At 48.5% G+C, this 15586-nt stretch overlaps 2 protein-coding genes across 2 annotated transcripts in view; one reads left to right on the top strand and one right to left on the bottom strand.

Annotated features, from left to right (window-relative positions):
- Nucleotides 1-15586, top strand: part of LOC144158632 (muscle calcium channel subunit alpha-1-like) — a 649353-nt gene that overhangs the window by 32240 nt on the left and 601527 nt on the right. The gene's annotated exons all lie outside the window — the stretch shown is intronic.
- On the bottom strand, nt 6507-14527 carry Su(h) (recombining binding protein suppressor of hairless). Its single transcript, XM_077689650.1, has one exon. The coding sequence runs from the start codon at nt 14059-14061 to the stop codon at nt 12247-12249; it is 1815 nt and encodes a 604-aa protein (XP_077545776.1). The 5' UTR covers nt 14062-14527; the 3' UTR covers nt 6507-12246.

The following is a 15586-nucleotide window of genomic DNA, read 5'->3' as shown; positions in this document are numbered from 1 at the left end:
CGTCCAGAGAACCCACGATTGAGTGCTGCCTGAGCGCACTGCTGCTGCGCCCAAATATCGCATTAGGGAGTATCGTAATCGCCAGCCAATTTTTTTGGCTATAACGCGTAATGCAACGAAAAGTTGTGGGTTTTTTTTTTTTTTCCCTAACACAACACAAGCTTTATTTTCTCGCTTGTGCGACTGGAGGAGAATAAGGGCAGAGAGAGGCCTTTCACTTGTCACCAGCATACGCGCACACTCTGGAAAGAGAACAGCAGAATTGCGACTACAGCTAATCGGTAAATTAGCGCCTCCGAGAACCCAGTAGCGCCGCGCTGCTGGGCTTTCGAACGAAGCAGCAAACGAAACAGCAAAATTAAACGGGACCGCACGCTTCCTGGCCGCCTTTCTCTGCGTTTCTTTTCTTCTAAGACGAAATACGTAGTGTCTGCAAGGCACCGGGCTAAATCTCGATATTTAAAAAGAACTGCGCTTCGTGAGCCGACTGTTTTCTGTGCTATATCTACTTCGTTATTTCGCTTTGCTAAAGAAACGCAAACCTGTCTGTTGCACGCATCCGAGAAAAAAAAAAAAAAACGGCTATTGCAACGGGTAGACGCAGTATATATGGTGGTACATCTGATTAAAGGCTTGAGAAGCAATGAACGTTTGGAGCCAAATTGACGTTATGGTTTCAAGCTTATAGGGTGGTTTAATACGGTCAACGAGGGCATCAATACATTGTGTTCTTGTGTTCGGTCACCGCGAGGGATATTTAAATACTATACGTGCACAACCTTTCGCATTTTGCTTTTCTTGTGCGTTTACACTTTCCAGGAGTGCGACCTGTTTACGAACGAATTGTGCAATGCAACAAACAGGCCGTGACAGGAACAATAGCGTTTAAGTGTTGTTAATGGCGTGCTGTTAATGGTGTTGTTAATGGCGTGGTTAATGTTTTGAAATTTCAGGTGCGAGCTATAGGTTGGTGGAACCGTCAAAGGCAGACAGATGAAATGTGGTAACCCCGCTTTCTCAACAGCGCATGCCCGAACTGGAGATGTGAACGGTTGAAAAAAACAAAAAAAAAACTTTGAGGTAAAACAGGATTTTGTTGTTGCTTTTCTTCTTCCAGGGTAACATTGAAAAAACAACTCCCACCTCCCCTCGCGGGAACCCCTGTGTAGATGCGACGCATAGGCGGAGCGGCGAAGGGACCGCGTTTTATAGCGTGCATAACGTTGAGGGGACTGCGTAAGCCGGTCCCAGTCGATGACGACGTTGGCGTACTTGTAAAGCGGCGTGGACTCTAGGTGTTTGAGCCAAGCGTGGATGTTGCTTCGCCGGAGAACGGCACACCGGTTATATGCGCAGCGCGCCCGAAGGAGAGGAAACCGCGGAAGAGAGAGTACTGCACATGCGCCGGCCCCAGCGCGTCTGCCGCGGCTATGACGCAACGTGCCGCGGCTGTGACGCAACACAATCCACTTTAATTCAAGCAAAGCCAAGCCAATCCAATCGAATCCAATCCAATGCCCCTCGCGAGAGAGTGTCCGCTATCGGAGAGGAGAGGGGGTGAGCGGCGAGGAGAATGGGGGAGGGACGGACAACGCCGACGACGACGACGACGATTACCCCGGAGGGACAAGGCGAGTGAATCAGATGCTCTGCATCTAAAAAAAAAAAAGTCTCCGGGGAGATTCGTTGTGAGACGACGAATATGCAGTGAGGGAAACGCTTTCTCAAATAAATACCTTGACGCGAAATCGTGCGATTTTGAGAGCCGGAGCTCTGCAGGGACTTTTTGACGCAGCATGTATACAGTTATATTCTTTTCAGTGTTAACTAAAAAATTCATCGGGCACTTAATTTCTTCAGTGATTTGAGGGCGAAAGCCTGCGATTATCGAATATTTTTTCACTGCTGCATCGTGTTTGTGGGGCCGTCGTGTTCTGTCGTACGTGTGGCACGCCTACGAATCATTTTTGTCCCATCCTGGCACGGTACTCGGTTAGTGCTGTAGTTAGCACTTTTGGCTGCGGCTCCGGCGACCCGGGTTCAAATCCAATTTGAACCCCAATGAGTTTCCATGTATATATTATTGACTTTTCTTTTACAGCGGCCGTAATTCGTTTTATTCGTGTATGTAACTACGGTCACTTTTCGTGTTTGATGTCGATGTTTTTTATATTTCTGTGCGAAATCGTCTATTTGTTTCAATTCTTCACATTTTACTGGGAAAAAAAACTTTAAAAAATGCTTGTTTGTTTTTCACGCCTCTGAAAATGTCATGAATGCTTGCATCTCTAGGCCGAACCTCTTCGTCGTGAACCAGCAAACGCTTTTTCTTTTTCTTTTTTTTCTTCAGGCTGAGTTCCGGCAAAAATACCGGTTCGGTTCCTCTTCCGGTACCCTGAACTACACTCACACATTCTCCCGCTGGGGCTGGAAACCAAATTCCCGCGCGCTTGAAGAGGTTTTTGACAAGCGCGTTGTTCTCCCGGCTTGCGTCCAAGCGCTCGCTTTCAATTCGTCGCACGTCGAAGCACTCCCAGACCTCACTGTAAAATCTTTTATTCGAGCTCGCACCCGTGTCACGATGTTGCCATTTCCATTCGAGACCAATCTGCGACCTGTTTGTCTGCCATGAAGTGGCTCAAACCAAGAAATCTCGCTCTGTACCAAATTCACGCCGTTCCTTCGCAAGGCGCCCGGCCTGTTGATCGCAGCACTTTTCTTGCTTTTCAGAGAGGTCGATCAAACTTTAACTGTAATCTCAGTTGTTTACAAGAGGTAGCGACGGGTTACATGACTGGTTTTCAACCACGAGTATGCCAAAGATCCCTCGATGAGCTACGTTGATCCGCGTCATAATGCCAAACAATTTTCTCTTGCCGCTAAAGTCACCCACGCATTTATTCAATGTCCGACTTTTGTGCCTGACTTTTGTGCTGGTGCGTCACATTTTGTCAAGCAACCTGCTTTTGCAGCTAAAAACGCCCAAACACTTACATAGTGCCTTTTGTGTCTGGCTTTGTTGCATAGCGCCCGTGTTGTGCAAAAAGCCGACGCTGGAGCATCTGCTGCACGGAGAAATTAGACGTACAGCCACGAGCAAAAGTTTACGGACCGGGAAAATGGCAATTTCAGCTTATTTCTCTTCCGGTAGCAGCCCGACAAACTGCCGTGTGCATGCAAGATGTCGTATAGTGACTGAAGTAATGAAAAATACCGCACATAGTACCCCGGGCTGCCGTGCGGCACAGAAATAACCCAATATTGCTGCGTTCGTGGTCCGTAAACTTTTGCTCTTGGGTGTACGTGTCATGTATCGAAGAAGCCCCCTTTCTGCATTGCCAACAAGGTTTGGCAAAAATGAGGAAGACATAGTGTTGGGGGATGGGAGGAGGTATGGTTTTGAGGAGGGCTTTGTGGAGCCCTCAAATGTGCTGGCGACAGGGGCGTAGCCAGAAATTTTGCTCGGGGGGAGCTGAGATTGCACCTCGACCTCCTCCATATGATTTTTCAAGGGATTAATAATATGTATAATAAATACGTAACCATTAACTGATAACATACATAAGTATGAACTGAAAATACATAACTATTAACTGTCAGGAACCAAAAAAAATATTTCATAAAACATTTATTCGCATTTTCGGAAAATTGTAGCAGAATTGCTATTGTACGGCTTGCAATTTCCTGTTCTGTCTACATAAAAAGAAATAGCACTTAAATAAATATGCAAGTGTAGAACAAATATAAAAATATATGGTTAACAAACATGGAAGTAATGAACTAATTAATCTATAGAAAGCACGGAGCGGACATTGTAAACGTGAAAAGCGCGAAACAAACTCAGGGTTCGTACGAGCTTCAAAAGCAAAAATTCAAGGGTTTTCAAGGACCAGAAAACACATTTTCAAGGCCGCCGTCTAATGTTTTATCTGCGATTATTTACAACTTTTTCAACACAGTGCGAAATTTCGTTATTGCCCAATACCCAAGCACATTAGTGCACATTTAGATAGGCGCTAACGGGTTCGTGAATGCTCCCCCAGTTTTATTTTTTATTTGACAGCTGGCATTTAGAGGTCTTTCTTTTTTCTTGGTGTTTTGCTGAGGCTGTTTGATTTCAAAACTTCATAATGTTGCCTGCATCTTCTGCTTTGTCAGCAAGAATATGAGCTGAAATTAAATCAGCAAGTGTTGCTGCAAGGCAGGAATAACTATGTACACGTCCACCATTTGCACGTAAAAGCAAACGCAGATGGAGCGTATGAGGCACAGCAAACATGCAATGAGCGGCCGTCCACAGACTAAATAGAACATGCAAGATAGAGAAGAGAAGCTGGCCTTCACTGGATTGTATCATGACATGGATTCTATTGAGGAATGCTGTTCACAATGTTGACTCGTAATAATGACAATCCACCAAACTCGTAATTTCATGCAATACACTGAAACTTTATTGTTACAATGTTTCTTTACATTTTTAACACCTAAAATCCACGACAAACACTATAAACTCTTGTGAAAAGATAGGGCCATTGGTTCTCTCCAGAAAAATCAAGGGTTTTCAAGGACCCTTTAAAAATTCCAGGACTTTCCAGGCCTTGAAATTGACACTTCTAAATTCAAGGGTTTTCAAGGTTTTCAAGGACCTGTGCGAACCCTGAAACTTGCGGGTGGACGTTTTATTTATTTGTCGCTTTTTAATTCAATCTTTCTTCCCCCGTTTTTCCCCCGTTAGGGACAAATCTTAACACCTGTCTTTTATGCCATACTGTCAACCGTTGCGTACTGCGCCAAAATTAACCACACAAAAATACGCCAGGATGTACAGGTGTGGTGAAAAAAGCGAGATTATATTTTTATCAGGGCAACAAAAGTTTCAGTTCCAACAATATGTACATTGATACAGGAGGCGCGAATTTCCCCGCGAATTCGCAGCTGTCCTGGTTGAATGGAAACACTACAGCAGCCAGGCCTGCGATTTCGCCCGCGATTCTCTCCTAGTTTTTATGAGCAGCGACTGTCGCGGAGCGCATTTCGTAGTACACCCCATGAAGGAAAGCCATAAGAATTAGGGAGCACGAGGTCGCGGGTTCGATTCCCGGCCGCGGCGGCCGCTTTTCTGATGGGGGCGAAAAGCGAAAACGCCCGTGTGTACGAGATTTCAGCGCACGTTAAAGATCCCCAGGTGGTCAAAATTAATCCGCAGCCCTCCACTACGGCGCGCCTCATCGCCTGCGTTGCGTCGGCGCCTTAACCCCTACAATTAATCAATCATAAGAATTAGGAATTAAGAACGGGGCCACGAAGAAAGTGTAGGTGCGCGTTCCAGACAGGATTTCTAGCGTTTTAGACAAAATCCTGCGATGGTTTCCGGTAGAGTTCCTCTAGCTCCCGCGGGAGCTGTGTAGAGGAACTTTAGGTACACCGCTTAAAGGTGCTCCTGCCGTGGTGTCCCAAGTCCGCATTGTCTTCTTGCGCCGTGTCTCGAAATAAAGGCGAACAGTTTGAGTACAGACCTTGATTGTACTTACCTTCTTTATTGCGGTTGACGAAATTTTAAACAACGAACCGTACCGGCTCTATCGCAAGTCTAGATTTATTGTTGCCGACGGAATACCTCCAAGGAATTGAGAATTAAGGAAATAGGTCTCAGACATGTGCGGGCTATTTCCCTGCTTGCGCTTTATGAAGGCTCATTGTTTGAATGCCGATCTAAAGAAAGCTACAGGTCGTAAAAATTTCGCGTTTGATAAGCATTGCTATTGCGAGCTCTCATTGTGTTCTCTTCGTCCACTACCGCGGGGATTGATGTGCTCTTTGTCTCCGGCATTCGCTGCGCAGTCTTGGTCTGCCAGTTAAACAGTGTATCGTGCACAGGATGAATGGCGTCAGTCTTTTTTTTTTTCGTTTTTTTTCCCCCTTAAAGCAAGGAATAATGCATCCAGAAGAGTGGGGGCATTGAATCTTCCAACAGCCTCTTCTGGGCTTTGCAAGAAAACCAACTACAACTTAAAAGTTATAAAGACCAATAGAGAGAGAGGGGGATTCGGTATTGCAGCCTTGGAGTAATATTGTGCCAACACAGGCCCCTTGCTGGGTTTTATAGCGTGGATATACAGGAACGAGCAGCTACTTTATATAAGCAGCAGGGATGATCCAAAACAACAACTGGTTAGATTAACTTATGTAATAAAATAAAAAAGATCAACAGAAGAAGGCTGTGTTTAAATCCCATTCACAGAGTATTCTGGCTCAAATAACCTGATTGCATGCATGGCTATGACTGCGAGACAAGCTACCCGCAATGCCGGTTGGTACGTTCACAGCAGGCGCTTTCTGTTTCAGGCACAATGTATTTCCCTGTCATAAAGTAAAAGAGTGAGGAACTGTGAGCTCGAAAAGATCCGGGGAACACATTAGTCACACGACTCGAATGCACAAGCGCGCACTGCAGGCGTGACTGCCGTCAGCGCTTCTGCGAGTAAAAGCAGACAGGAACACCGGGGTATAAAAGGTCACTATAATATATATATTTATATATATATATTTGTCTTTTCTTCTCATTTCATTTCTTCACCCCAGTGACAAGCACAGAGAAAAGAAACGCAGCTAAAATGTACAGTGATGTCACCAGAGAACAATATTGTACATACCACCATCCGTCACTTGTCTTTAATACACTTCCCTCCCTCTTTCGCGCGCAAGCCTTCTTTGCACACTCCAAACAACAGACAGAGGTAACATAGAAGCACAGCATGGAATGTTGCAGCCAGTATCAGAGTGAATCTTGTTTGTTTCCGCAAATTTCACCAAGAAGTCGGAAAATAATTTGCATTTTGGCCTTTTATGAATGCCAGATAGGCTTACTTCCATGGGCCACATTTCCTATCAAGCCAGGTGGAAACGCGTTCCATGCATGTTCCTGATAAGGACACTCTACCAATGCAAGAAGGAGTGCATCAGAGTTAAGCATACCACGTCAAGCAAACACAAGCGGTTCATCACTCAAAAACAAGGCAGCGATATTTTCACACGTTGTAAAACAGCAAAACTTTGATATGAGTGTCCTTGGATGTGAGAACACAGTTGCTCCAAATGCAGTTGCGAAATGAGACGGCAAGCAGCTAGTCAGACGAGTGGTGTTATAAAGTTTCCACCATATAATAATCCATCCCACTGAAATGCCTCACAGGCTAGCTGCACCCGGCACAATGTCAATGATTTGACATGCAGCTGCAATGGCTAATGAACAAAACTAAAGCCTGAACTAGTAATGACATCACTAAAATGCACGGTGGAAGCCATCACTGCATTTATACCCCCTTTTCGGACATAAGAAGCCTCAATACAAGCATCACTTAAATCCTGAGAGCCACACTGACCATTCACTGCTCTGTACTATACGGTATGGCTGTAATAAACGTTGGGTAGTTCAGGTTCAGCTAATGTAGGGCTTTGTGTGCTTGTAATCGCTGGTAGCGTGCCACTAAATTATTAAAACTCTGGCTGGATATCTTTCCTCCCCATGCACACATCAAACTTGACACTTTCACAGGCAATCGCTACTGAGAACACAACAAGACAGGGAAGGAGACAAGGCGTAACTCGTTATTCACGTTACACACAGCACACCTTGAGGAACAGCACAAGTTCCTTAATGTGTAGCGATGTGACCTGCACAGGATGAGTAGCGGTCATGACAGAACACTAGTGCAACGCACGCTAAGGAAAAACAAAAGAGCACAGCACACTCTGCTCAGGTCCACATTTCACTCATTACCTTCTATCAGGCTCTTATAAAAAAAATTAATGGAAATGCCATTAGAGACAAATTCTCGGCAAAGATTCAGTGCAGGTAAGCAATGAACAAGATCATCTGGGTCTCCAAATTGTCAGAACAGCGACAGTCACAACATTCGTGGCCACATCAAAAAGCCACATAACCCTTCATTGCAGCTCGAAAATGTCAAAACCTTCAGTAGCGCCACAAACAAATGAAATACCATCACACAGCAGAAAAAACGCAGACTGGGTTTTACACTGCCTTAATTGTAATATTGTCCGTGTTTGTCACATTATTTTATTCCTTCCTTTAGTGACTATGTTGTTCCATAAAAAAAACTGACCATAACACTAACCTCATTGCCTCAAACATGAGTGGACACTCTTCTATAAATGAACAAGACAATGTTAATTATTGCTTGGCAGGGCTAGATTCTAATGCATTAAGTTTGCGCCTAAGTAGAAACGTTTGCCCCGCTATGCACGATCGATACGTTTGCTGTCACTTAGTGAAGTATTAGGGAATAAATATGGTGCTGTGTACATTCAAGTGAATTCTTGTAGGCCATATGAATGAGAAATATAAATTGGGTAGGTGCCAAATGAAGTCTTCCATTTTGAGAAATTCATGTTGGTGATGGATTTTATAGAAGCAGGTTAAATGTAGAATTACGAAAAAGGAACCACGATGTAACTACTTGACGGAACTTTTTTGAGGGGGGTAACACCTGCTTTGACATGACAATTAAGGCCCCTAAAAATGGCAGGTGTATGTGGTATTGATTACACATAAATGGCTTCAATGGCAGCAACCAATCTTGAAAAATAGCATAGCAAGAACAGAATCCTAAAGCTCGTGCCTTAGGGTTAGTAACTCGTAAAATAAAAAGCAAGGGCTTGCCACAGAACGCTTGCTCCTCAGCTAGAAAACAAGAGCAGATGCAACAGCATCGTCTTGTTGACAAATTGGTGATGAGTGAACTACACTATAACTTGATATGCATCTCCTCATGCAATAGCAAACCTGCAACCTTCTTTTTTTCACCAGAGTTCAACAAATCCCCCAAAGAAGCCTGTTCTGCTTGCTTTTGCGTTCATAAATGCAACAGTCGTGTCAGGGCAGCCGAACACAATTACTAGGCACTGCTTGCGAACTAAACAATGAATAAATGCTACTTGTTACTTATTCTTGCCCTTTGCTAATCACGATGCTTACTGTCGTCCAATGTAACTCCAAGAAAAGACAAATGACCTATTTCGATGATTTACCCCACGTGACCTGTGTAAACAGCAGCTATCTGAGAAAAACACTTATTCAGCTTCTGGTGATGCTCATGCCTGATGAGAAAAACACTGAAGTGAGTGATAATGAATGATAACTTTAAGCCCGACACAATGCAGAATAAAAACGCTTGTCATGTAGGCCACAACGAATTTAAATGCGGTAGCAACTTTGTACAAGTTTTGAACACCACGAAGTGCTTGCACAACCAAATGCGGTTTCACCCCAAAAGGAGCTTTAGAAAATATTCTTATTTGTACAGGACTTTATTTTTGCAGTGATTTGTGACTGTGATTGGAAAAATAAAACCAGCAGTTGCTTCTGAAGCCACCAGCAATACGAGGTGGCGAAATGACTAATGAAGTATGATTGATGTAGTATTGTAAATGGCTCGGCACCGCAAAGCAAGCAAGCCTATGCAAGCAGAATAAATTGTTTGCCCTTGACTGGCGAAACGTATAACAATAGGCATGATGGTGAATGAATGTTAGGAAAGAAGAAATAAATTACTTCAATGAGAAAAACAAAAAAAAAACAGCTGAAGCACATGGGTGCATTTGTGTTTAACAGATCTAAATTATCGTTTAACAAGCCAAATTAGCAGCAGCTATGAAGAAGTAGAGGGGTTAAATTTCTTCCCCGTAAAAATCATGCCGTACAATTTGTAACGGTTCTACATAGCATGTCGCAAGCTCAACATCTAGAAACTTCGATTTATTTGAAACCTGAAATCAGTCTACTAAAGGAATTCGAATATTGAAGCCTGTTTGCATTTCTACCGGGCGACACACAGATGTGATGGACTTAAGAGTGCCAATGGTGGAAAGGTGAAACACAAATGCGCAATGAAGCAGTTACCACGGCACGAATCCTGTGATTTCTGCCACTGCACGCCAGCCGGGATATTTTTACCACACAAGCAACAGGCCGCGAGTAATAAAAACCAAACGTAGGGTGTAATAACACTGCAATAAAACATTCACAACGTTTCGTAGCATTTTTGTGATCAGAGTTAGTGGTACCAAAAACCTCTGCTTAAAGGTTCGGGAAATTTGTATGTTTAATTATGAAGTGCCAAATTTGCCTTAGTTAAGTAGAACTTCACATTACACTGCACTGAGCCGCATGAAGCGCATAAAGCAGCGAGCTGAGCTTTGCTATACCAGGAATAAGCACAAATTTTGTGAATAACAACGCACTTATGCATAGCTTTGTTACTAATAGGTAGTGTCACCAACAGTGACCAACCAAGTTAGTTGCAATGCACGGAGTAAGGCTCTCTGCACAAAATATTTTTGCTTGGCACAGGTAACCATAGCTTGCATATTCATACCACATTGGCGCATTGTAAGAACCACTACAACGATTGCACTACGGCTGCTAGGAAAAAAACGGAACAATTATAGAAATTACTTTTGCCAACCCATTGGGATACAAAAGCTGAAATTGCATTTGGGTAATAAAGAAATGAAACTGTAATGCACCAATCACATAAAGCTCAGCAGGGTACTGCATGAGTGAAAGAAGGAACTGCTGTCACGCGACACTCTATCGGCAATACATTAACTGTTTTGACAGGGTTGGGCCAGCAGCCTTTCCACAGCACACATACTTTTTAAATATCTATTCAAGTGCTTCTGCTAATGTCACACCATCTAAGCCCAACATTAGGATCCAATTTTTGTGAGAAATTAGGGTGCCAGTATGCAACTAATTTTTGCTTGCCCTTGTACTATGCAATGCTGCACAAGAGGCCTACAGCTCAGATATTGAAAAAGTTTGGTTACTGCCACCAATGGGTGCATTCGGAGGGATCCCTGCAACAAAGGATAATAAGCCCTGGCTGTACACAGCGGAAACAACCAAGCAGCAGTACAGTAGATTTCCAAGTGTCGAAGTAGCTAGTGTGATCAGGCTATCATTATTTTTACTGGTCGTTACAAACTATTTTTTATCGGTGTCCTGTATGCCCCACACTACACCTATCTAGAGTTTCTCAGCTCAACTATTTCATGTGCTGGACAAAAGCAAAGTGAATGCTTTCAATTAGGCTTCATTAACGTAGACCCTATTTGTAAACCCCTTTTATTCTCTTCCGGAAACTTTCACATGTTTGTGACATGAAAAGCATGTGATGGAATGAACTTAAAGAAGACAAAAAGACTGTGGCTGACAACGCATTCAGTGTCCAACATTGTAAGCGTCTTTGTGGAGCAGTAGTCCTGTGACAAGCCTCTCCTCAGTGGAGCACGAAGCCCCGATCACACATACACAGAAGGAAAATTTTGAGAGTGAAAATAAACATTGCTTACGCACCAGAACCACATGGTACAAAAATGAACTAAGAGCAAGCAACTGCTGTGCTTTGTACATTGCCTCCTTATAAATGCAGGAATTTTTGCTGTACCACAAAGACGGCATCCCTAAGGCCTTCCCAATGACACATTATAGGACACTGAAAGCAAAATGCAGTGGTCAGGAAAAACAACTTTCCCCAGGACAAAAAAAAAAAAAGGACGGCTATCATTTCATTCCCGCTACAAGTAAATTTCATTCCTGCTACAAAAATTTAGCTCAAGGTTTACATAAAACTTTTGAACACTGATCACAGCAAGACATAACCCTTGCCATTTTCACACACACACACACTATTCTTTCCCACAGGTTCCAACCTCTGAAAGCGAAAAGAAAAGACGGCTGCGGAGTTCCTGATCGCTTTCGGGTGTGAAATGCAAAACCCCGATTGATGAGACTGTCTACGCACACTAGCGTTTGCACGGCGCATATGCCACAAACGCTCGCGTTGTTACACAGAGATTCACGAGCTCAGGTCCGACGACTCCCACACAGAGATATACCCTTACAGGTATCAGAGTAAGTTCAGTATTCAAAGGCCACACTCGTCGTCAAACCTCAGCCACTGGGCGACCGCGTTTGGCCCTTGCGGCGCTCCAGCGTGCATTTCTCGTGTATCCCGGGCGTCAAGATTCGTGCCCTCTGCCAAAAATGGCCGAAGTAGAGCTCCTGGACACCCAGTCGAGACCAAACACCACTGTAGCGGCCACATCGGTGCCTGCTTTTCAGATCCGCGCACTTCCGAACACCGCGTTACGCGAGGCGAATAAATAAAAGATGCGAGAGGGAGAGAGGGGTCTGCCACAAGCAGCTCAGGACATCATGCCCTAGTGGTGAGCGCCGTAGTGACCCATGCCGTGGTGCTGGCCGTAGCCCGGCATCGTCATGCCATGGTCCTCCGGCGCTGGTGGGTGCGTGCGGGCGTTGGCCGGCCGCAGGATCTCGTGCACGAGCGCTGGGTACGGGCTGGGACCGGAGTGCCTGGGTCCGGGCTCCGGCGTGTACGTGAACGTGAGTCCCGTGGTGTAGATGACGCCGTCGGAGCGGACCAGAGACACAGGCACTTGCGTCGGCGTTCGCACCCACTGCCAGCCCTCGCGGAAGGCCGAGATGTCCGGCACCACGCAGACCAGGCACTCGGCGCAGCGGTACATGGTCTCCGCCTCCACGTTGCCGAACCAGACGCGCAGGTTGGCCTCAAAGTTCTCACCCGTCAGTTCGAGCATGGCCACGTCCCCCCCGCCGTTCAGGTGCAAGCTCTTCACCACGGGCACCGGCGTGACGGGTCCGCGCACAGGGCCGGCGCCCTCGTAGAAGGTGTATTCCGCCTTGTCCGTGCTGATGATGGTCCACGAGGCACCGTCGTTGATCATCTCCTTGTTGGGCTCCTTGGGGCAGGGTGTCGCCTGGAACTGGATGATCTTCTCCTGGGACAGGCAGAGGTACATGCGCTCTGTGTCCTTCATGTAGAAGGCACACTTATGCAGCTGCGATACAGGATCGTCGGCATCCAGGAAGGCGTTCTGCTTGTCCACCTTGCGTATGACGAGCCGCGGCAGCGCCATGCCCGTCACCGAGCAGACCAGCTTGACCGTCGAGCCGTAGTGGATGTAGCCGTCGCGGACCGTGAACTCCTCCGCTTCCGACTCGTTGTCGTCCAGGAGGTGTATGGTGAAGGCCCCCCACTGGCTCGAGCTGGCGTGGAAGTTTCCCCCGTCGACGTGGAGGTAGCGCGTGCTCACAGTCTGCGAGCGCAGCCGATTGAAGAGCGCCACATGCGTTCCCGAGGCGATGCACAGGTCGGCGTTCTTCAGCGACTGCTTCTTCTTGCTCGGCTTGGAGATGACCTTGATGCGCTTGCTCTGGAAGACGCCCACGTCCTCGCCGTTGCCGTGGAACAGCTTGACGGAGAGCATGAAGTGCTTGCGCTTGTCCGAGTCGCTGATGAAGAGCGTCTTGGCGGCGCAGTAGCTCTTGCCGCCGAAGTCCAGCTGCTGCATGTCCTGGTCCGAGTTGCCGATGCCGATGAAGGCGCACAGCTGGGCGCCCTGCTCGGACTCCCCCGCGCGCAGCAGCTGGTCGCGCTTGCGCTGCCAGCCGTCGCCCAGCAGGTAGACGCACGGAGGCGGGCAGAAGAACCGCTTCTCGTTTCCGTACGACTTCTGGGCCACTTTGGCGTGCAGGATGACCAGGACCATGTCGCCGCGTTCACGCAAGTACCGGTCCATCGCGTCGCGCGACAGCCGGCAGTCGCCGCCCGACACCGTGGCGGCGGCCACCGGGCTGGCCACGGGGCTCGGGGGAAGCTGCGACCGGGGCGCCTGCAGGCCCAGGTGCGGAGAGCCCTGCGGCGCGGGAGGGGGCCCGGGGCCCTTGGCCACCGAGCCCAAGAGCGCGCTCGGCTCCTGGTCGGACAGGCCGCCGCCCTTGAAGTAGGCGCCGCGCGCCGGCGGACTCGACATGTCGACGGGCTGCGGCGCTCCGCCGCCGCTCAGCTCCATGAGCAGGTCGCCGCGGCCGTAGTCGCCGTAGCCGGTCAGCCCCGTCGTGGGGTAGGCGCCGTCGTCGTGCGGAGACGAGTAGGTGCTCTGCGCGGGGTGGTAGCCCGCGTACTGTTCCTCGGTCAGATACACGTCACTCATGGCAGCGATCGCCGATCACAACACGCACGCACACAGACACGCGCGCACAGCACGCAACACGCGCGGACGCGCACGGGGTCCGACGTTACCGCCGGTAACACGCGCGAAGCGTCGAAGGAGCGGGACTTGCGTCTCGCATCGCTTCCTACCTGACGTGGTCGAGCAGCGGACGCATGCGAAGGAGCCGACGGAAGCAGATCGGGGCGGCGGGCTGGCGCTGCGTCTCGGACGGACTGCGCACCATCGGCGAAGACAGCTCGGCGCGGACTGAGCGGCTCGGCGTGGCGATCGTCGCGGGGCTCGCGCTCCACTGGCAGCGGACGACGGCGCTGATCGGACCGCTGCCGCCACGACGAGTCACCGTGGGAATCCGCAGATTCTCAGCAAACATCGTGGGAAACAATGGCTGGCTCCGCTGTTGCTGCCAGGGAGCAGCACTCCCCCAATCACAACTTCCCTCTCTCGCTTCCGCGGCCATCCCTCTCCAGCGCCTCCTCTCTCCGCGAGCCATGGCAACCATTTTTTCTTCTCTTATTTTTCTCGGCCCCGTCTTCCGCAGACCTACTTGAATAGCTGTAGAGGGGCATATAAGTACACTAGAGCTTCCTTTGGTTATCAAGCAGTTTAATTTCTGAGGAACCACTTCGAACTCACGTGAGACGCCAAAACGAAGCAGACGACACGCGTTTGCAGGGGCGGCGTGCGCTCCCTGGAACAGCGCGCGTCCGTTTTTATTTTTCTTTCTACACGCGCGGCGAGGAGGAACGGTGGGGGAGGAGGGGGCCTTCGTGGGAGACTCGCCAGCCGGCGGCGGCTTGGCTACGGTCGCTGCTACCGAAGCCAGCGAGCAGATCGCTCGGGATTCGCGGCCCTTTTTCGTTCCCAGGACCCCGGCGGCGGCGGCAGCGCGGAAAGGGCTGCCGGCGTATGTGCGTGCCGGCCGGCCAGCCGCAAGACACACACGCACGCACGGACGCGTACTACACACATCCCTCGCCCCCTCCTGCCGTGCGTGGCGGCGCTGGCGTGCGCCGCTCAGCGTCGGGGGTGGGAAAAGAGGTGTTGATTCCCAAGAGTCCCCGTTCATGTTGCGCTGTTCTCGCCTGTTTTCTTCTCTCCTTTTGTTTCGTAGCTTGGTGCTCAGCGCTTCGCCGGCGACTGCGAAGTTCCCGCATTCTCCGTAGCTTCCACTCGCAAGAGCGCACCCCTTTTGGGCATCTGAGCTCTAGCAGACGACGCGGTAGTTCGTCTGCTTGGTGTCGTCTGCTCTGTTGTTCGGCGCAAATTGGAGAGAGGGTCTAACTCGCTCATTGTCTCCCGAGGTCGTGTTTTACACGGCGTGTCTGGCCCCCCTCAAGCTTTTGCGGCACCCGAAATCTAATCAAGAGAGCAAGCGCTGGCTGAGAGAGCGGGCGAGTCGAGAAGGCCCACCGCTGCGGGGGAACTCGGCAGCGAGAGACGGAGCGGATAAGCCCTCTTGTCGGCGGGCAGTCCGTTCCGAGGTGGTCGTACGGTAATGAGCCGT

Source organism: Haemaphysalis longicornis, unplaced genomic scaffold (assembly GCF_048455015.1).
Source record: "Haemaphysalis longicornis isolate Haplotype H1 unplaced genomic scaffold, Haemaphysalis longicornis Haplotype H1 scaffold_10, whole genome shotgun sequence".
Taxonomy (NCBI): domain Eukaryota; kingdom Metazoa; phylum Arthropoda; class Arachnida; order Ixodida; family Ixodidae; genus Haemaphysalis; species Haemaphysalis longicornis.
The sequence above is the reverse complement of the archived record's forward strand: the minus strand, read 5'-3'. Positions and strand labels throughout refer to the sequence as shown.